The sequence below is a fragment of the Balaenoptera ricei genome, chromosome 7, assembly GCF_028023285.1.
Source record: "Balaenoptera ricei isolate mBalRic1 chromosome 7, mBalRic1.hap2, whole genome shotgun sequence".
Lineage (NCBI taxonomy): Eukaryota > Metazoa > Chordata > Mammalia > Artiodactyla > Balaenopteridae > Balaenoptera > Balaenoptera ricei.
The window spans coordinates 48,764,308-48,784,923 of record NC_082645.1 but is presented as its reverse complement, the minus strand read 5'-3'; the positions used below and the strand labels follow the sequence as shown (position 1 = coordinate 48,784,923).

General features: G+C 50.1%; 1 protein-coding gene across 7 annotated transcripts in view; it reads right to left on the bottom strand.

Moving 5' to 3' along the window:
- Window positions 1–20,616, bottom strand: part of TANC1 (tetratricopeptide repeat, ankyrin repeat and coiled-coil containing 1) — a 242,525-nt gene that overhangs the window by 10,038 nt on the left and 211,871 nt on the right. For all 7 annotated transcript variants that reach the window (XM_059927927.1, XM_059927922.1, XM_059927925.1 and 4 more), the window contains 4 exons: window positions 5,914–6,047; window positions 4,211–4,334; window positions 3,697–3,872; window positions 825–957 (listed from right to left, as the gene is read on the bottom strand). In XM_059927927.1, coding sequence (XP_059783910.1) covers window positions 825–957; window positions 3,697–3,872; window positions 4,211–4,334; window positions 5,914–6,047 — 567 coding nt within the window. The remainder of the gene's footprint in view (window positions 1–824; window positions 958–3,696; window positions 3,873–4,210; window positions 4,335–5,913; window positions 6,048–20,616) is intronic.

The window sequence follows — 20,616 nt, the reverse complement described above, 5'->3', positions numbered from 1 at the left end:
ACTCAAGTTCAAGGTGACCTGCCGCTCACTATGACCTCAGGGGAGCTATTCACCATCTTCAGGCCTGGGGTTCCTCCTCTGTAACATGACGCTTTCATCATTCCCTACTTATAGGGTAGGTGAGGATGAGATAAGTTAAAACACGAAACTGCTCAGGATAGCTCCTGATACCATGAGCTGCTTAATAATGTCATTTCACCACCTTCATCGCAGACCCCTCCCCAGAACTGCTGGCAGCCAAAGGTCTGACGTGAAACCAGAAAAGACAGTGCCGTATGGGGCGCTCTTCCCCGCACGCTGAACCCTGTGCCGAGTTCCAACCTCCTCAGAGCTCCGGCCCCTGACATTACCCTCAAGTCACCCCGTCTCGTCTCCAGTGAGTCCCGAGAACCTTCCCTCCCAGAACCTGTGCTAGGGTTGCCACTGCCCTTCCCAGCGGACTAGCGCCACCTCCCGAACAGCAGTCCTCGCGCTCGGCTGCTCATTACGACCACCCTCCAGCTCTGGCCCACCCGCCCTCGGCCCCTCCCCACAGAGGCCCCCCGAACTGCCCCCCTGTGGCTCCCACGCGTCCCCAGCACCCCCAGGGCTGGGCTGGCCTTCAACACGGGCCTCTGCTTTCTGCCCACGTGGGCTGTAATGATACGAGTCTTTTACACACTCCGAATGACTGTGATTAACTGAGCCTTAGAGAGGGACAAAAAAAATCTCCACACGCCTGACATCTTACTTCTTAACCCGGGAGCAGGTGAGTACGGTCCCTCGCGTACTCTAAAATCTGAAGCTTCCCTCCCTCTCGCTGGTGAGCTGCAGAGTTTACTGACCTAACTTGGCTCCTTTTCTCAGCAGTGTAATCACTACAGATGTGTTTCGACAACCGATGGCTCTGTCCAAGGGCCGCATGCCGCTGTGGTCCACGTGCTCGATCACGGCCCCCTTGTCGACCAGGTACAGCACCTGCAAAAGGGAGACACAGGCCCTGAGGGCGCGGGTAGCAGGAGCCCTCACCTGGCCCAACGCTGCAGCCGGTTTAGGAGCTGGCGGTCTTAGCTTCACTCTGGCCTCAGATGCTTCTGGCCTAACGGGATCCTAGAAGGGAAGTGAAGCTGACATAGAACAGAGCAGAGGAGCTGCAATCCACAGCTCAAACCTGCTCTGCTAAAGTGATTTTGATGTTGGCAATGAGACAGGCAGGTGGATGTTCCCAGGGCGGGATGTGTGTCGGTGCACCCACAGACCACAGACAGTACACGCACGCTGTCACCTGTCTGTCTCACCCCACTTCCCAGGCCACAGAGATGAGATACTGTCAGCTTTTCATCTCCAATTACTTAGGAGGCAGACTTCTGCCATAGCTCCAACGTGCTGGCAGGTTACGGCAATGGCACTTCAGAAACACTCAGCTCCACACAGCCTGGGTACAGAAGCTGGGAAGATCAGGATCAACGGGACCCGATTATAACTCACTTTAAGGCTCAGGAAAGAGACCTGAATACGGGCACCGTAAAGATGGCAAAGACTGACTTGATGTGATAAAGTAGCTGTCACCTAGACTAAACAGAGAACAACAGGAAAAACCATGCTGGCCACTAAAATTGCTCTATTCACTGGAAAAGTCTGTAGCCTGCTTAGATTTTTCATGTGGATCTGTTAGATCCTATCAGTCCACCAGCTGTTCAAAATGACACTAGAGGGATTAATATCCAGAATATATAAAGAACTCCTACAACTCAACAACAAAAACCTCAAAAATCCAATTTAAAAATAGGTAAAGGTTGTGATAAGCCATAATGGAAAAGAATATGAAAAAGAATATATATATATATACATATATATGTGTGTGTGTAACTGAGTTGCTTTGCTGTATAGCAGAAATTAACACATTGTAAATCAACTATACTTCAATAAAATTTAAAAAATAGGCAAAGGATCTGAATGGATATTTTTCCAAAGGTGATATACAAATAGCCAATAAGCATGTGAGAAGATGCTCCTCATCACTAGGGATCTGCAAATCAAAACCACAACAAGCTATTAACTGTTAGGATGGATGCTATCAAAAGAAAGAACGAAACAGAACATAAGTGCTGGAGAGGGTGTGGAGAAACAGGCAGCCGTGTGCACTGTTGGTGGGAACGTAAAGTGATGCACCCACTATGGATGCAGCATGGAGCTTCCTCAAAAAATTAAAAATAGAATTACTCCTCGATCGAGCAATCTTACATCTGGGTATCTATCCAAAAGAATGGATAGATCTCAAAAACTTTGCAGGCTCTCAAAGAGATATGTGCACACCCATGTTCGTAACAGCACTGTTCATAATAGCCAAGAGGTGGAAGCAACCCAAGTGCCCAATGATGGATGAATGGATTAACAAAATGTGGTAAATACATAAATGGAATATTATTCAGCCTTAAAAAAAAAGGACATCCTGACGTATGCTATAACATGGATGAACTTAGAAGACATTATGCCAAGTGAAATAAGTCAGTCACAAAACGACAATATTGTATGATTCCACTTGTATTCAGGGACCTAGAGCTGTCATTCATAGAGATGGAAAGTAGAAAGGTGGTTGCCGGGAGCAGGGGGTAATGAGGGCTTGCTGTTTAACGGGTGCAGTGCAGTTTCAGTTTTACAAGACAAAAAGAGCCTGGACTTTGGCTGCACAACGATGTGAAATGTACGTAACACTACTGAACTCTTCACCTAGGAATGGTTACGATGGTAAATTTTATGTTATGTGTTTTTACCAAAATTTTTTTTAAATGACACTTAGAATGCTAAAGATCCTTCACTCTTCCCTAATGTTGATAAACTACAGGATCTGGTAATGTAACATACGCTGAAAAAGAAAAGTGTGGAGATGTGAGATTTAGTTAAATAGCTGTTTCTGAAAATCGACATTTAAGTACAGTTTATAATGTCCAGGAAATTGAAATTACTTAACTGTAACATCACTGCCTTGTAAAACCATCAGGCACAGACGTGCAGGGTGGGGATGGCTTCTGCTCCAAGGTCCACGGCCCCCAGCAATACAGCACCTGTCTGTCTAGCTAGTCCTCTCCTTAGACACACGTAACGATTCATAAACGATAATTCGCAAGGAGAAATGAACATTCCTCCAGCACCTGCTTGGTGCCTGGGATATGGACACTGACAAAGTGGTTTTTACCCTGAAAGACACCTTGTGGTTTTTAGTTTATTAAGGTTTTATCCCTTCCTCAATGAGACTTAGGCCTTGGGCAAAGAGATAAAGACAGTGCCCAAAGCATTTTCTATTATTTCCAGACAAAGCCACATCGATTTAAAAACAAACCAACTGATTATTTGATTAGTAATTTCTCACATATATAAAAGTGATTTTTAAATGATCTATACAGGCATTCTATTTATATGGAAATTGTAAGAAAATAAAACGACATATGCACGTGTGTACACATATTCACATACGTGCATGCAGCTTGTAATCATGGAATTTTAAGCCTTTAGAGTCTATTAAAATCTTTACCCCAGTTCTGGAATAGACCGCGTGCCACAGAATTAGAGGAAAACGAAAGCCACCCCACAGCACACACGTATGCCCCGGCCACACGGGGCCAGCGTCATGCACACTTGGGGATGGCTCAGCTCCCGAGTTTCCACGCGGCCCAGACGCCTGGCACAGGTGGGGAGCGTGGCCGCCGCGGTACCTACGGTCTCCGCATCGCCGTAGAAGGCGGCCAGGTCCAGGGGGCTGCGGCCGTTCTTGTCCGTCTGGTCGATCTTGGCTCCTTCCTCCACCAGGAACTGGACCACAGCCCTGTGCCCTTTCAGACAAGCCCAGCTTAATGCCGACAGACCCTCTTTGTCCAGAGAAGGAAGGGCGGCACCTGAAAGAGAAGCCCATTCACAGAATGTGAGCGTGGAAAGACAAGGCCAGAGGCAGACCCTTTCACACCCGCATGTGAAGCCGAGGGTGAAATGACCATCCCTGCTGCAGCTGAATAAAGGGTACATGGGACGTATCCCTATTCCCTCTACTTGTGTGCAAGTTAAAAAATGTCCATGACAAGAACACTTAACAAAAAGATTTTTTTCAAAAACAAAACAAAGACAACAACAACAAAAAAACAAAAAAACTATATCAGAAAGTACTAAACGAGTCTGCCAAAGCTCTTGCCCTTGTCCATCCAAGAGAACCCCACGCGGGGGAGGGCAGTGCGGCTACCTTTCGAAAGGAGAAATTCCACGGTGCTCAAGTGCCCTTCACAAGCAGCCACCATGAGGGGCGTCCGGCCCTGCTTGTCACTTAGGTTCACGTCACAGCCACGGTCCAACAGCAACCTAACGATCTGAAAGAAACACTCGGGATTACACGCTTCCTGCTGCCCCCTAAATCACGTGCTCTCTACTCGGGACGGTTTTTCCACCTTTCAAAGTAGTAAAAGGACTCTCCTCTTTTTGAAAACCCCTGTAAGCCGTGTGATCCACGGGGCCTGTAAAATCTTTCTGCTGTATTCCTTTGAACAGACTCTTCTCCCAAATACATCTTCTCTTTAACAAGCCTAATTCATTACTATGTCTATAAAACATGCACACACAGGCAGAAGTTTAGAGGAGGGAGGATTCCAAGCACAGTCAAGTGATGACAGGACAGCCACTACGGGCACGTGGGGAGCTGAGCAGAACTAAAGGGGGCGCACGACAGCTACGGCCCCACGGCGGCGCTGACACCACGTTCCTGCAGCAGGAGGGCACGGCACCGGCAACAGATGCGACAACACTCACCCACCCCCTCCCCTCAGCAGTCTGCTTCCTGAGGCTCAGGACGGGGGGACCTTCAAAGCAGGTGATTTTTAGCAAAGCTTCCTGGAGGAGTTTCAGCCTCCAAGTTATGCCTTTAAACACTACATGGTGAGAAGGGGAAAAACAACCCAGAGAGGCGTCTCCTACAATGACCATCCTGGAGGGAACTGCTCTGTCCAGGGGGTTGTGGTCCAGCCTCTCTCCCTCTGGCACCACGCTTCTTTTATTGCCACCACAGCAGAAGGTGGCGTATTCCCACTGCTCTCTTGTTCTTGACACACTAACAAGTGTCTCCAGACTTCCGCATGACTTAAGGAACATGGAGAACAGGAGAGAGGATTATTAGCTAGGGCATCGCAAGGACTTGTGAGAGTGACAGGGAGTGGCCGGTACAAACCAAGCTCTTAGAAACGGGAAGGAGAAAAGCCAGAATCTCGGTGGGGCACCCTCACAGCTCCTACCAGCAGAGCCAGCAGGAATCGGAAGGGTTGCGACTCCATGCTGTAAACTTGGGTCTAGAAAATTCCTTCTATAACGGACATGATGGTGAAATCCATCTGTCTGTCTGCAGCTGTGTGTAAGCTGGTGCCGGGCATGGGGTAGATACACGGTCACTGTTTACAAAATGAAGGAATAAATGACTGAACCACTATCAAGGACCCCTTGCTCCCTTAATTAAACTAAAAGCAACGATGCATCGCTCCTTGTAAAAGAAACCAGCCTGAATCACAGTGCAGGACCAGAGGGAAAAGGCTTCCCCTCCCAAGGAGCACAACAAGGCCGCTCTTCCCCCAAGCCTGCCGGACAAGTGCGTTGCACAACCACAGCAGCCGCTGTGTTACAGCAAGTCTTCTGCTGTCGGGACGGGGTGCTCCCACTCCACGTCCCCTCCCCGGTTACGGGGAAGCAGCTGTGGGTCTCTGACCTGGTTGCCGGCCTTGCTCCCAGTTACCAGCCAACGTGGCTGACTGAGCTAGCCTGTCAAAGGTCTGCCTTGATACAGCAGTGCTCACGGCACAAGCAGAAGCCAAGAACGTGAAGAAGACAGGGCCCAGCAGGGGAGACGGGCAGTAGCGAACTCCATCCCATTCACTGTTTCTGAAGCGCTCGGGGTCCCCTGGGTACCTGCCAATGCCCCTGGCGTGCCGCGCAGAACAACGGAGGGACGCCTCTCCTGTTAGTCCGAGACGCGGCGGCTCCACGCTCCAGCAGCAGCTCGCAGACCTCCAGCTTGCCTCGTCCTGCAGCGGCCGTCAGGGCTAGAGGGAGGTCACAGGGGAGGGGGAGTCTGTTAGCGTGACGGCCACATGGCGGTGGCTAAAGGGGGCCGCAGGTTCTCCCACACCCCTCCCACTGAGAGCAGGGGGACCACTCATCCTGCCCCCCTTGAATCTGGGTAGGCTCTGTGACACCTTTCTTTCTTTCTTTAAAAAAAATTTTTTTTTGGCTGCATCGGGTCTTAGTTGCAGCACGCAGGACCTTTCGTTGTGGCACGCGGGCTCTTTGTTGTGGCATGCCGGCTTCTCTCTAGTTGTGGCGCGTGGGTTTTCTCTCTCTAGTTGTGGCGCGCGGGCTCCAGAGCGCGTGGACTCTGTAGCTGTGGCCCGCAGGCTCCAGAGTGTGTGGGCTCTGTAGTTTGCAGCACGCAGGCTCTCTAGTTGAGGCACGTGGGCACAGTAGTTGTGGCGCGCGGGCTTAGTTGCTCTGCGGCATGTGCGATCTTAGCTCCCCGACCAGGGATTGAACCTGCGTCCCCTGAGTTGGAAGGTGGATTATTTACCACTGGACCACCAGGGAAGTCCCTCTGTGACCCCTTTGACCAACAGAACAGAGCAGAAATGATGCTGTGCCAGTGCGTGGGCCCAGGCCCTAAGGTGGGCAACTTCCACTTCCTTGGGCACTCCTTGGATCCAGCGGCCACGCTGTGAGGAAGCCCAAGCAGCCCTGAGGTGAGACCCACTGGGAGAAGCTGTGCGTGGCCAACATCCTAGCAGACAGCCAGCAACACTGTCAACTATGTGCGTGTGTGCCATCCTGGAAAGGGATCCCCAGACCCAGTCAAGCCACACCAGCTAGAGCTGTGAGAGCAGAGATGAGCCACCCCTACAAGCCTGACCCAAATGCAGATTCAGGAGCCACTAAGCGTTTGCTTTATTGTTGTCTTTTTTCACAGTAAGAGACAACGAGAATATAGGGCCACACAAACGCACAGATCAGTATTACTGTCCAGATCAGCTTCTTACCCTAAAGTCATACATTTCAATCAACAAGGACTAACGATTACTGAGGCAGTGAGAGCGTATCACATCGTTCCTGCCTTCAGGGAGCTTAGAATTTCTGTAACAAGTCCAGATCCTGGGTTAAGAATGTCAACAAAGGAACAAAAGGACAATTAGACTGTGGAGGGCCTTGAGAGCCCAGGCGAACAGCGCAGTGTGATCCTGAGGCAGGGAGCTGCAGCTGGCAGCAGAGGTGCTGCGGGAAGGTCAGCCGAGGACAAAATGAGAACGGTGTGAAGGGAAAGAACGCAGGCCAAGAGTCCTCACGACACCCGCACAGCAGTGACTGCGCCCCCCCCACCCCCAAGGCGTGATTCCTAATGGGGGCTGGGGAGGCAGAAAGAGGGGTTTAGTTAGAAGGGGGGCTCTGCCATGGCATGAACCACTGTCTAGAGGGAAGGACAGTGGCAGGTTGCGGGGACAGCCCCAGGCCAAGACAAAGCTCTTCAGCAGAGAAGAGGACAGGAAGGGGCGAGGGTGGGAGACGGAGACACCGCAGGAGGGAGTGTCTACGACGCAGAGGGGGAAGGAGAGGGTGGAGCCTGACGCTGCAGCTCGGCTCGAGTCCCAGGGCGACTCCGTCTCTACATACAACCTCACACCTCAAACTTCTGGCTTCCTGAATAAAGTAAGCGTCCCTCCACATCAGTCCGACGTCTCAGTATGAAAACTAGGAAGACACAGGAATAGATCCTTCACAAAAGGTGAAGTCCAAAGGCCAACGAACTTATGAAAAGCGCCCAACCTCACTAGCGGTCCAAGTAATTGAGAAATGGGACCCACTGCTGGTTGAGGACGTACACATCCTTCCACGCAGCAACCCAGGTGTAGATGGGTGCCCGGACGTGCCCCTGGAGCACACGGGGAGGCGTGCTTGTGACAGCCTGAGCTGGAGCAGCCCAGCTGGCTGTGGACAGCCGACCACAGGTCATGGTGCAAACACTGCACGGCCACCAAATAAACACCGCACGGCTAAATGCAGCGCAACGGGTCCGTCTCCCAAATTTAACAGAGATTCCAAGAAGCAAAACACAGAAGAACACGCAGGGCGATAGCTCAGAACTGAGCACTGCTGGGTGGTCTCAGGACAGGCCCACAGTGGCCCCCTTTCCGAGAGGGCAGGGCCGGCTCCGCTGGGAACCCTGGGCCTCCCGGCGTCGCTGAGACGGGGAGCCAGGGGCTCAGCAAGGCAGATGTCCTGTGTCCTCTCCAGACCCCCTCTCAGGACAGACATCATGCCTACTCCAGCTCCGTCAGCCCAGCCATGGTTTAACTCCCAGGACCGCACACGCCAAAAGGATGTAAACGTGACACCTGGACCTCATCTCCCTCTCAGGGACAAAGAAGTCGCCATCCGCTTTACTGATTTTCTCAAGACAGGGCAACCAGTACAAACCACAGAAGGAGTGGAAGCTATCTCGGGTCTCGACCACAGGTGCCATTCCTATCCGTGTTACACAGACAGGCGCGTTGTCACCCATCGCACATCGACACTTGTAAATAAGTTACAAATCAATACCGTAAACAGACTAGATATCGGTTTATATACTGATGCGCTGGGCTGGAGGTGGGAGCTCCCATACCCCAAACGTCTGAACATCAGTGGCCAAGTGATCCTGTCTGTCCTGGGAGCGTCTACACTAGCGGGTCCTGGTCCCGCTGCCGGGCATGCCCATCCGGTCTGTTCCTGCCACGGCGTGGATGTTGACGACTCTGACGTAACGTGGGCCGTGGGGCGCTTTTCTATACGCTGTCTGGATGGGTCTAACACCACGTCCCTGAAAGCGGGGGGTTTGTGAGATGGAAGATCTGGACGCTGAGCCACTCCCCGGGCCTGCGGCTCCTTTGCATCCTTCCTGCAATTAGGGAGCCCCTCCTCTGCCGGGAGCGGACTGTGGCACGGAGCGGGCACAGGCGCTGCAGGCGGGGACGCGGCCAGGCGCAGGCAGGACACCGTGGACGAAATAAGCTCAAGGCTCTTCCGTCTGAGGAGGCCCGAAGCAGCTGATCACCATGACATTCCAGTCTCTTTTATTTGGTAAACAGGTTTCATCCGCATTATAAGTGGGGCCTTTAAGTCAGGATTTCTGTTGCAGCTGCCACTGATTTTTTTTTGCAACAGCACATCAAAAATGACAGCCCGATAAATGTTTCAGACATTAAAAAAAAAAAAAAAAAAAAAAAAAAAAAATGACAGCCCGGCACTAAAAATAGGGCCCTGTGTTTGAAGGAGGTGCCAGAGGAGCCAGAAGAGCTGACAGTCAGAGGGGAGCGCCGCCCAGGCCTGGAGACGGGGCTGGATTCCCTTCTCCCTTCCAGCCAGACTGGCTGCACTTTTGGTGATCAGCTTTCTTTTGAGATGGTAAAGCACCTATCAGCACAGGCTGGGAGTCTCACACAGCTGGCTTAAAAGGGATCACACTTCCCTAATGAAGCTCTCGCTTTCACCCGATGCCCCAAACAACAGGACCTGTGTTTTCCTTTTTCTACTCAGAGGGAATCTTTTTGGCGCCATCACTCAGGACCCCTGAGGCTAAGGGTGTATCTCAAGTTCTAGCAGCCACGAGGATTTAAGGATACCATATTCGGAAACAAGCGAGGCTGAAGAATAGTCAACCAGATGCTTAAACAAACAAAACCACAGAACTCTGCTCAGGAATTTCAGCTATTCTGCTGAAAAGGCTGTCCTCCGAGCAGAGCACCAGCCCCTAACAAGGGTCAGCGCACTCAGCCTGGCCGGAGGAGAAGGCGGGGGGGGGGGGGGGGGGGGGGGGGGGGGGGGCGGCGCGGGGAGACAGGAGGAGAGAGTGCCTGGCAGTAGGGCAAAGCCCTGGCTTCTGGCCAACAGAGTTCAGAGAGGAAGGAGAAAAAAGACTTGGTATGAAACAGGCGCTCTAAAAATCAACCTGAGTTCATGGCGCTTCTTAGGACTCAAACTGAACATAACTTCTTCTACTGCAAAATCCTCAACAAGATGGCATTTTTGTTATTAAATTCCCACGAAGGCATGTGTCATTTTCTGATTAATTTTACCTCGGCAATACTGTCTTCTGTCTTCAGAGCATGAGTATGTTTGTCGTGGCAGGTGTTCATTTTAAGAAAACCCAACTGACCCTCAACAATATGACATCCTCACTGAAAACATCAGTGAGAGATGGTTCCTGGTAAAAATGGATCATTTGCAGGAATCTTTTAAGAACTAAAGTTCTCTGGGCAAAGATGTGATTTACAAAAGCTCAGCGGCAACTTGCCTGGAACACAGTCATTCCATAAGCAGGGCTGTTTGTGATATTTTATGGCAGGTCTGTCCCTCAAACACACAGGGATGTGTTCCTGGGCCAGGCCAGCAGGCCCGGGGGCTTCAACAATGGATTGTCGACCCCTCTGCCCACATGCTTCTCTCCCGACTTACAGGAAAGGGTGACAGGTCAGAGCACACGCAGGCGGTCCCTGCTTCTGGACAGGGACCTGTTCATACACCACACGGTGATGAGCCAGCCCAGCCTCCTAGGCCCCAGCCGAGCACGTGAGGCAGAACAGTGCGCACCCGCAGAGGCGCGCTTCCTGCCGGCTCAGGTGGCCTGCCCGGGTCGTGGGCAGCGTGGCTCGGCTCTGCTTCCATACGTGTGTTCACTGGTGTCATTTATTTCCTGTCATGCTGCCTTTTCCCATCTTTTACAGAAATGGGTAGAAAATGAATAGTAATAAGCAGCAGGGTTCTCATAAATGTCATCTAGTTGCGACCAAGATGGAAACCATTAGATGCGACAAAGGCAGTGAAGACAGAACCTGGGCCGGAGAAGAACAAAGGTTAAAAAGTGCACGTGGAATGCTGGGGAATTCTCAGCTATTTTATCTAAATGCTGAAATGTAATTTGGGATTCTATGATTTTTTTAAACCTCTTTGGGAATGGCAGCCCCTCGCCCTGCACTTAACAAATAACCTCTCGAGGAGTTGTCACCCCAGAGGCTAGTCGGTCTGTGTTTTGCTTTGCTGCCCTTTGGGTCTGGGCAGGGCTGCCACTCAGAGAGGCTGGTCCCAAAGGCCTCTGAATGAAAGCAGCGCCCTGTCCCCGCCCCGGGAAGTCAGGCAACACCCCCTCCCCCTCCCCCTTCTACGGACAGGGCTGAGATTTATAAAGGTCCAGTATCATAGCCTTGCTTTGTTAGGTATTTCCTTCCTGGCTGAAGGAGCGGAGGGCTTCTATTAGAAGAACAAACTCTCCAACAGCTATAAATTCTTCATCTCTGCAAAGATCTGAATCCTCAACAATGCAAAGGATAAAATAAAACACAACAAAGATTGCTCTCACTGAAAAATGCCATTGCACCGGGAGATGAACCCCCAGGAGCCTCCAACACCCCCAGCCTTGACAGACGCCCGTGCTGGGAGGGTGACCTTACGAACAGGAAGCCGGCTCTGCCCAAAAGCTCTCTGAAGCTCACCAGTGGCTGTTTGGAACACCTTCCTTATTGTTCTGACCCTGCCTCGTCATTCTGCACTTGGCATTAAGTCTCCCAGGAGGGCCTGCAGCTGCAGGCCGGGCTGGGGTCAAGGAGAGGGAATCGCTGTGACAAGGCAACAGGCAGCAGCCAAACCACACATGAAGATGCCCCCACCAAATCAGCCCATTTCCCAGTGAACTACCTACAAAGCAAGGCAGAAACCAAATCTGAGGAACCAAGACACCCCTGGCACGTGACCAGTTCTAGAGTAAAACCAGTCAGTCTCTGTACACAGGTTAAATATGAACCTCAAATTACCAAGGAATTTTTTTATAGAAATAAAATACGTAATTGCCACTAAATGGGACTTCACACATGACCAAAATTCTTTTCCATCCTTCAAATCCATAAAGGAATTGCAAAGTAACTAAGATTCTGTCATTTAAGCATTCATTTCACTGCTCTATCAAGGCCAAAGGTATAGCATAAATATATTACCATAATTAATATCAACAATCAGCTCATCACAACCTTCGCAGCATATCGTATCTGTTGAACACTTAGAGCTGCCGAGCTCTGGGCAAAAGACTATGGGTGAATTCTTATTTAAGCTTGACAAGAATCCTTCGAATTAGAAGATTATGATGTCCATTTTATTGAGGTGAAGGAACTGAGTCACAACAGTTACATCATTTGCCCTGAATCATAAAGCTGATTCAGTGTCAGTCAGAAATTAAACCCAAGCAGCCAAAAGAACCTGGAGGCATGCTCTCAATCAGAATAGGAAGATCCTGATTATCGGAGAGTTTTGGTCCTGGTTCTGCCACCCATTCACTGTGAAACCTTGATGAAACAATTAAATGTCTTTGGACCTCAACTATCTGCACCTATACCATAAGCTTATTAGTCTCTTTCAGTGATATGCTTTGTGATTCTAAGGATCCTAGGTCTTTAGAACTTTTAAAGAAGGATAAGAAAACAGTGCAATGTGAGATGACTGGACAAGATGGCAGAACAGAAGGACCTTGAGCTTACCTCTTCTCACAAGCAAAACAGGAAGATCCTGACATATTTTAATAATATACTCTGATACTTGTAAACTGCTTCCTACATGATGCTTCATGGCCCTTCAAATTCATAAATTAATTTAACATACAACTAACTTCTGGGATTTCCCTGGCGGTCCAGTGGTTAAGACTTCGCCTTCCAATGAGAGGGGTGCAGGTTCGATCCCTGGTTGGGGAGCTAAGATCCCACATCACATGCCTTGGGGCCAAAAAACCAAAACATAAAACAGAAGCAATATTGTAACAAATTCAATAAAGACTTTAAAAATGGTTCACATCAAAAATCTTTAAAAAAAAAAAAAAAAAAACAACTAACTTTTACGGGGCAAGTACCACTCATCCTGGTTTTGCAGATGAGGAAAATATGGTCCAGAGAAGTTGAACAAGTCACCTAAGGTCACACAGCTAGTGGGAGGGAGGATAGGATTTGAAGTCAGGGAGTCTGGCTGGAATCTGAGTTCTTAATTCTCACACTTCTGCCCCTAAAAAGTCTCCTTTAAAAAAATATCCAACTAATCAAACAGACTATGAATGTTGTTTCAGAACAAGCGTACTAGAAAACACTTTTCTTCTCCTGAAGAACTGTTACGCTTTCTCCCACAGACAGTAAGAATAATCTGTAATGACTATGTTTCCTTCTAACTCTGGTCACACAGCATCCTAAGGCCAAAACAGTAGCTCGACCTAGTAAACATTCAGGACATTATGGCAGGAATATCCCTGCTCTTCCTCATGTCCTATTCCTGACTTTTTTCCCTTTTCTTATATGTATTAATTCAAGTAAGCAAGTAAGCCTCTTCAAATCCTTTGAGGAATAATGTGTGCTATAAATAACATAATTCAATTTAAAAACAATTTCCTAAAATGTGGATGACATAAATCATGTTTCATACAGACTTTGTGCCAAAAATCCATCAGGAGATCACAGCTTTGACCAGCTGTCACTTCTAAAGTGTGCTGAGAATGCTCACATTTTGGACAGAACCTCTTACACACCAAATTATTTAAAGCATGTACAACGTGCTGCTCCTTCCTTCTTCTCTCCTCAAAGGGCTGGGCGTGGGCTGAGGAGAACAGAGTTATGGGCAGGACCCCATGTGAGGGGTCAGTGTAAAAGGGGGGGCAGTTTCGACAAAACCATCCTACACAAGTTGAGATCCAGGCTCAAAAAAAGAGAATCCAAATATCATTGCGGGAAGAATTGGAAAGAATCAAGGATGAGTTTTCCGTGGGAGAGCAGGTGAACCATGTGCAGTCCTGTTAGGAGGGAGTGACCAAAAGAACAGGCAGCCGTGTTTGTGGGTAAAGATGCTCTAAGGTACCAAAATGTAGACGAGCATGTGCCTTTATGGTGAAAGCCCAAGTTTTGTTTTTGTTTTTTTAATGAATAGGAAGGAACTCACTAGAACAAAGGCCTCTGTGTACAGCGAAAGCCTTAGGATGAAGGCGGAGCACAGGGTCCTGGTAAGCAGTCAAGCTACCAGTGCATCTACACCTGAAATGCCCCTGCGGGTTTCTACGGGCCCCCGCTCCTTGCCCCTCACCTGCCCCGTAGGACAGGGACGCACAGGTCCGCTGATTCCTGCTGGTCTCTCAGCAGAGGAAAGGTCTCCAGAACACACCCACGTCAGGGGCAAACCCCAGGGGTCTGCTAGAGCAGGAAGGGGGCAGGGTGTGGACAAACCCAGTCCCTTTGGTTCTTACCCCCCACATCCTCTCTATTGTTAGGGTGACCCCATGCCCATCTCCCTCCTTCCAGAGCCTGCGCTACCCCCTCCCCCAGTACCTACATCACCCCCTTCCCCAGTGCCTACATTACTCAACTTTGTCCCTCCCTTTGCACCGTCCTGGGTTATTCCCCAGTTCCCCTCCATTCAGGGTCCAGAGCTCCCCCCTCCCATCCTCTCCAGGGTTCTGGGTTATCCACCCTTCCCCTCCCTTCCTAGGTCCTGGGCTGCCCCCTCCATCCAGGATCCTGGATCACCTCTCCCCTGCCCCCATTCTGGGTTATCCCCTCCCTCATACCCTCTAAGGTCCTGGGTTACCCTTCTTTCATGCTTTCAAAAGACAACCAAGAACTTCTACCTTGTTTAGGACTGACAGAAACCTGGATTTCCAACAATCTTACTGCACTTTCCTAAAGCAAACACTAGCAGAGGAAGGAAGGCCTGGACAAGGATTTCCCAACAGCAGTGCTGGTGAGGGGCTCGGGAGCTCCAGAAAAACCGGGTGTCTTGGGCTTCCCTGGTGGTGCAGCGGTTGAGAGTCCGCCTGCCAATGCAGGGGACACGGGTTCGAGCCCTGGTCTGGGAAGATCCCACATGCTGCGGAGCAACTGGGCCCGTGAGCCACAACTACTGAGCCTGCGCGTCTGGAGCCTGTGCTCCACAACAAGAGAGGCCGCGACAGTGAGAGGCCCGCGCACCGCGATGAAGAGTGGCCCCCGCTCGCCGCAACTAGAGAAAGCCCTCGTGCAGAAACGAAGACCCAACACAGCCAAAAATAAATTAAAAAAAAAAAAAAAAAAATCGGGTGTCTTCAGTGTACAAGAGAAGTCACTTGCTTTTCTCTACAAGATACATTTAGTAAATTCCTTCACACAAATTCTCCACATGCCCCAACAAGCAAGAGACCAATTCTTTTCTTTCCAGTCTCTCACCTGAATTCTGCCCTGAGATGTACCTAACCTGTGCGAAGGCCAAACTCAATCCAGTAAGTCTCAAGCGTTCTTTAAATTCTCACCAAACAATAGCCCTCCTCTCTCCAAAAAACCTAAGGTAAAATCTGAATAAACAAAGGGTTATTTTTAAATCAGCAACAAGGCATCCTGCCGCCTGGCATGCATGCACCGAGTTTTGGGGTGGCTTTGGGTGTGATAAGCTCTGCTGTCTGTGGTCCCTGCAATGAGAGCAGAAAGACATCTCACTCCCAGAAGGACAGGCAGAGCCCCCAGAGGGGAAACTGAAGCAGCTGTACGGAGACGAGAGGGAAACTTTTAAGACATCAAGGACAAAGTACAACTCATTACCTGGCTTCCTGGCCCCGTAAGGAAACAGATGTGAGGACCCCTCCCCCAAGCCTGGCCTGGAAATGCCCACACCCCAGCTGACAGGCCGGGCCTGAGACTCAAGTCCCATCCAGCATTCCGTGCAGAATTAGAGAAGAGTGACCTGTGATCAGCATACATGCTGGCCTAAACTGCCTGTGCGAACTATGATAATGGAGGGCCACGCAGCTAAATACTGGGGAGAAAACTTCAGCCCTTCTTAGAAAGAGAGGAAAATACGGTGTTGTTAACAGCTTTGGCAATAAAAACGTAGTGTTTCCAATGATTCAACTTCTTTGGAAAGTATTTACCAACTAAAAGAGCACGGAAAACGTAAAAGAACACTTGGCATGAAACATTTCCGCCAGACATCTACCTCCCTCTGACGGGGCCTCTCAGGTCAGAAATTAGGGAAGGGCAGCCCTTGGGAGCAGTCGTATGACAGGCGGGACAGCGTCCTGTCCGTTTGTGGAGCCCACGGCTCCAGGCCTGCCGCAGACCAGCTGTGAAGCAGCGAGAAGAATTTCCAAGGAACAACAGTGTGAGGGCGCGGCACATCGGGGCAGTGGGCAGTCGGGCGGGTGACGCAGGGAGGGAGACGTTATGGACACACAGATGGGGCTGGCACGGTCCATCCTGGCCTGTCAGCCGTGCCCACACCACGTGTGGCTGCTAATAGCTGGGTGTCCCAAAAGATGTAACCCAGCACCCAGCCACACTGCTGACTGGGACGAAGGCATCTCAGCCAGCCTGGAATCCAGCAGGACGTGACCTGTGCAACGACAGACACGAAGACACCAGAGGACTGGGTCCCGACGAGCAACTGGGCTCCTTACATCTCCCCTCCGACAACACAATTTCTCCCAAATTATTCTGCAAAGTGAGTGTCACCTACCCTAAAAGTTACCTAGCTGTGTTTTCTCTAAACCCGCTGGTCCGCTCATTCAACAGCTATGTGACAAGCACCAGGCAAGATCAATGGCTAGTGGCTACCTGGCTGGACAGCACAGAACGCAAGCATTTCCACCACCACAGAAAGTTCTACTGGACAACACGAGACCAGACACAGTGACCACACACAGAGATGAGCACAAGAGACCTGGAAAGTTCTGCCCTCCTGAAGCCCACAATTTGGGGACGACAAGCTTTCATCAAATAAGCAACACCAACAATCGAATTTATCAGTCGTAAGTACTACGAAGGGAACTGCAAGGTGACCCCAAGGGGCCCGGGCTGGGAAGGCTTTGCTTACAAGACAGGCAAACTTGCTGAAACAGAAGGGCCTTTATGCCCCTGTAAAGAGCGTGAAGTTCTGCCCAGAGACAGACAATAGGCTCACAGACTTGAGAGTGGCCTAGAGTTTGGAAGCACATTTCCTCTGACAATTCACAACACCATGAGGTCACCAGTTAAGCATTTCTGATCATTTCAGTCTGGGCAGATTCCCATCACACACTGACAAGGAAACAGTAACTCGGTTAGGTCAAGACTTGGTGGGAGCCAGTACTTGCTTGTCATGGCTGTGGAATGCCTGAAACAGAGATAACACAAAGCATCTGATGCGTTCTTGTCATGGTTCAGGCTGCCCGGAGACCATGGGATCAAGGCTGTCCGACCAAGAGTGTGAACGTCACGAGCAAAGGGTCTCGGCTGCCTCGTGGGTGGAGCTGCTTGGTGGAGATGCACCCCAAGCCCACTGCGCAGTAGCTCCGAGCTTTCTCCTTACGCCCCCCCTCCACCTGAGTGTCACACTCCTTCAACTGCGTGAGCCCGAGGAGAAGCACTGAAGAGCTACAGGACTGATTTTTGCAGGGCTGGATCTAGACATCAAACAGACGTAAAAAGCAAATGGCTCCAAATGCTGGTGGAAAGGGAAACTTACATAAATTAGGCCCTCTGCTCTCCAAAACCAGTAGAGATACAGGCATAACTCATTTAATTGCACTTTGCAGATATTGCCTTTGCTCACTTTGCCTCGGTGTCATGTTTTGGTAATTCTTGCAGTATTTAAAATTTTTTCATTATTTTTATATACTCGTTATGGTCATCTGTGATCAGTGATCTTTGATGTTATTATTGCAAAAAGATTACAACACACCGAAGGCTCAGATGATGGTGAGCATTCTTTAGCAATAAAGTATTTTTAAATTAAGGTATATATGTTTTTTAAAGACGTAAAGCTATTACACACTTAACAGACTACAGTACAGTGTAAACAGAACTTACATGCTCTGGGAAACCAAAAAATTTGTGTGACTCACTTTTACTGTGCCATTCACTTTATTACGGCGGTCTGGAACCAAAGTCACCATATATCGCCAAGGCACATCTGTATTCTGCAACTTTTCTTAAAACTCTGAGTTTACTGCAATAAACCCCAAAGTAAACATTGTTCCTATTTTAGATGAACGTCTTAAAAATCTACTCTATACACTGTCTTGTCTCTTTATACCTAAGGCAGGAGCCACCCTCTTTCGGGACACTGTTTGGTGACTCCAGGTCACCAGCAGGGAGACGCTCAGGGCACTGAAGGCACACAACTGAGCCTACTGCCATCACCTCCACGCGGATGGGCCTGGGTGACAGGGGGCCTCCCGTGGGGCTGCACCCCCTGTGCTCCCTCCTCCCCGGCTGTCCGCCGTCATTATCTCTCACCGATGACCTGCTGCTTCCAGTCGGCAACAGGCACAAAAGCTCCCCCGGGATGGCAAGGGTCCCTCCGGCAGAAAAGTGGAGGAGGACTTTGTGCACCGATTTAGCGCTCCCACCTCCTGGACGGGGCGGGGAGAGGACAGATGGGCGGGTAGCTGCGCTCCAAACAGGGTGGCGTGGCACGGCACAGAAACCAACGGGCCCTTCAAAGATGGGCAGGTGAGCCAAGAACACACCCCGGAGACCCTCTCTTGGAGCCCCATCAGCTGGCATTTTAAAGCCAAGCTGTTCATAGCTAACCTACACTGAACAGACTTGTAGGAACTCACACAAGGGTCAAACAGAAATAAGGAACTGCATTATTGACACACAGCGTCTGGTTGTCCCGTCACCTGCCCACACCCCAGACACGATCACTCTTGGGATCCTACCCCCTCACTGTGGTTGGAGACAGACAAGCTCCATCCTAGAGTGTTTTAGACACCAAGCACCATTGACCAAACCCAGGAAAGAGGATCAAACAAACCAGGAAGCAAAACTATCGCTTTCACTCTGAGGGTCCCTAGCAATTAGAAAGAGTGCACAGAGCAGCTGCTGGGGACCCACCAGCCGGCGGCTTGGTGAGAACAAGGACGATGAGCTGACCCATCCACTCAGGCTGTCATCCTCACCGGGGCCTTCTCTTCCAGACGGCACGTGGGGTCAGGTAATGTGGACCCTGTGTGGCCAAATCCCAAACACAGACCTCACAATCTGGGCAGTGCAGTAGACACTCGTGCAAAGCCCCATATTTGCAGATGTTTTCTCATCTAAAACCTCCTCCTCGGGCTTCCCTGGTGGCGCAGTGGTTAAGAATCCGCCTGCCAATGCAGGGGACACGGGTTCGAGCCCTGGTCCCGGAAGATCCCACATGCCGCGGAGCAACTAAGCCCGTGAGCCACAGCTACTGAGCCTGCGCTCTAGAGCCCACGAGCCACAACTACTGAGCCTGCGCTCTAGAGCCCGCGTGCCACAACTACTGAAGCCCGCGTGCCTAGAGCCCGTGCTCCGCAACAAGAGAAGCCACCACAATAAGAAGCCCGCGCACCGCAACGAAGAATAGCCCCCGCTCGCCGCAACTAGAGAAAGCCCGTGTGCAGCAACGAAGACCCAGTGCAGCCTAAATAAATAAATTAATTAAAAATAAATAAATAAAACCTCCTCTTCAAGATTTCAAAGTATTCCTCTGACAACCACAGACCTGGAAATCAGGAGGGTTTGTGGTAGCAGACACTGGTGGACATTTTTGAAAGAACACAGGAGAAAGGTATCAGATAGAAAAACGCGGAGCAGGCAAGATTAGTTTTACTGACATGCAGCCACAGAGCACTGCTGGGGCCTCTAAGCCTGAGAAATAGTGCTTAGCTTTCTCTTGGTTTAAATTTTTTCAAAAGTCTCTCAAACGCCTGCCTGAGTTAATTCACGCTTAATGCCTGCTGAGGGAAGATGTGACCTGCTTCTCAGGCTGCAAAGTGGTCTGAAGGTTATGCATGAGGCTTTGGAAGGGAGAGGCTGAACTATTACTCATCCTTTCATCGAGGCTGATGGGCGTCTGTAGTTTCTCTTACATGCTTCTTTAGCCTGCAACCTAGCAGATTCTCAAGGGGGAAGGGAAGGAGGTGGTTACTGAAACTCAGGACTCGTCATCTCGAGACAAAACAAACTGCTCACACAGAGCCCTCCGATGGAGCCCTTCTCTGCTTCTCTGGACTTTCTCTTCCAGAAAGAAAACTCAACTCTAATATTAAAGATTGGAGATTCTTATTTGAGCTACGTGAGGGCTGTCACTGTACTACTACTAGCACTGGCCCTCATCATTACCACCACCAGCTCCTCTCATTACTGGCACTGCAAGGCCGGCACTTTAGACAGCTTCTCACAGAGCTGCTCTATTTGTCCTGAAGCCACGAAACCACCTGGGTGCCCTGTTAGGAAAGGAGAGTCTTGGACTCACCCTAGACCTAATGAATCAGAATTTCTAGGCTCAAATGCCCCAGGGGTTCTGATCATTGGGAACATTTGGCCAAGATTATCTCATCTCATTTAGTCTTCACTGCAATCCTAGAAAAACTTATTTACCTCCTTTGACAAGGAGGCAAAGTTACCTGCCCGAAGTTGATAACCAGGCAACGGAAGGCAGGGATTCGGACCTTCTGGCTAAGCACAAAGAAAGTCACGTGCTAACCTGCCCAGCTGTCCTGCTGCCTGCAACACAATAGGAAGTGGTAGCAGCTTTCCTTTTATCAAATTACAGAGCAGCCCATACTGTGGTACAGAGAAATGGGTGGGGGAAAGACTC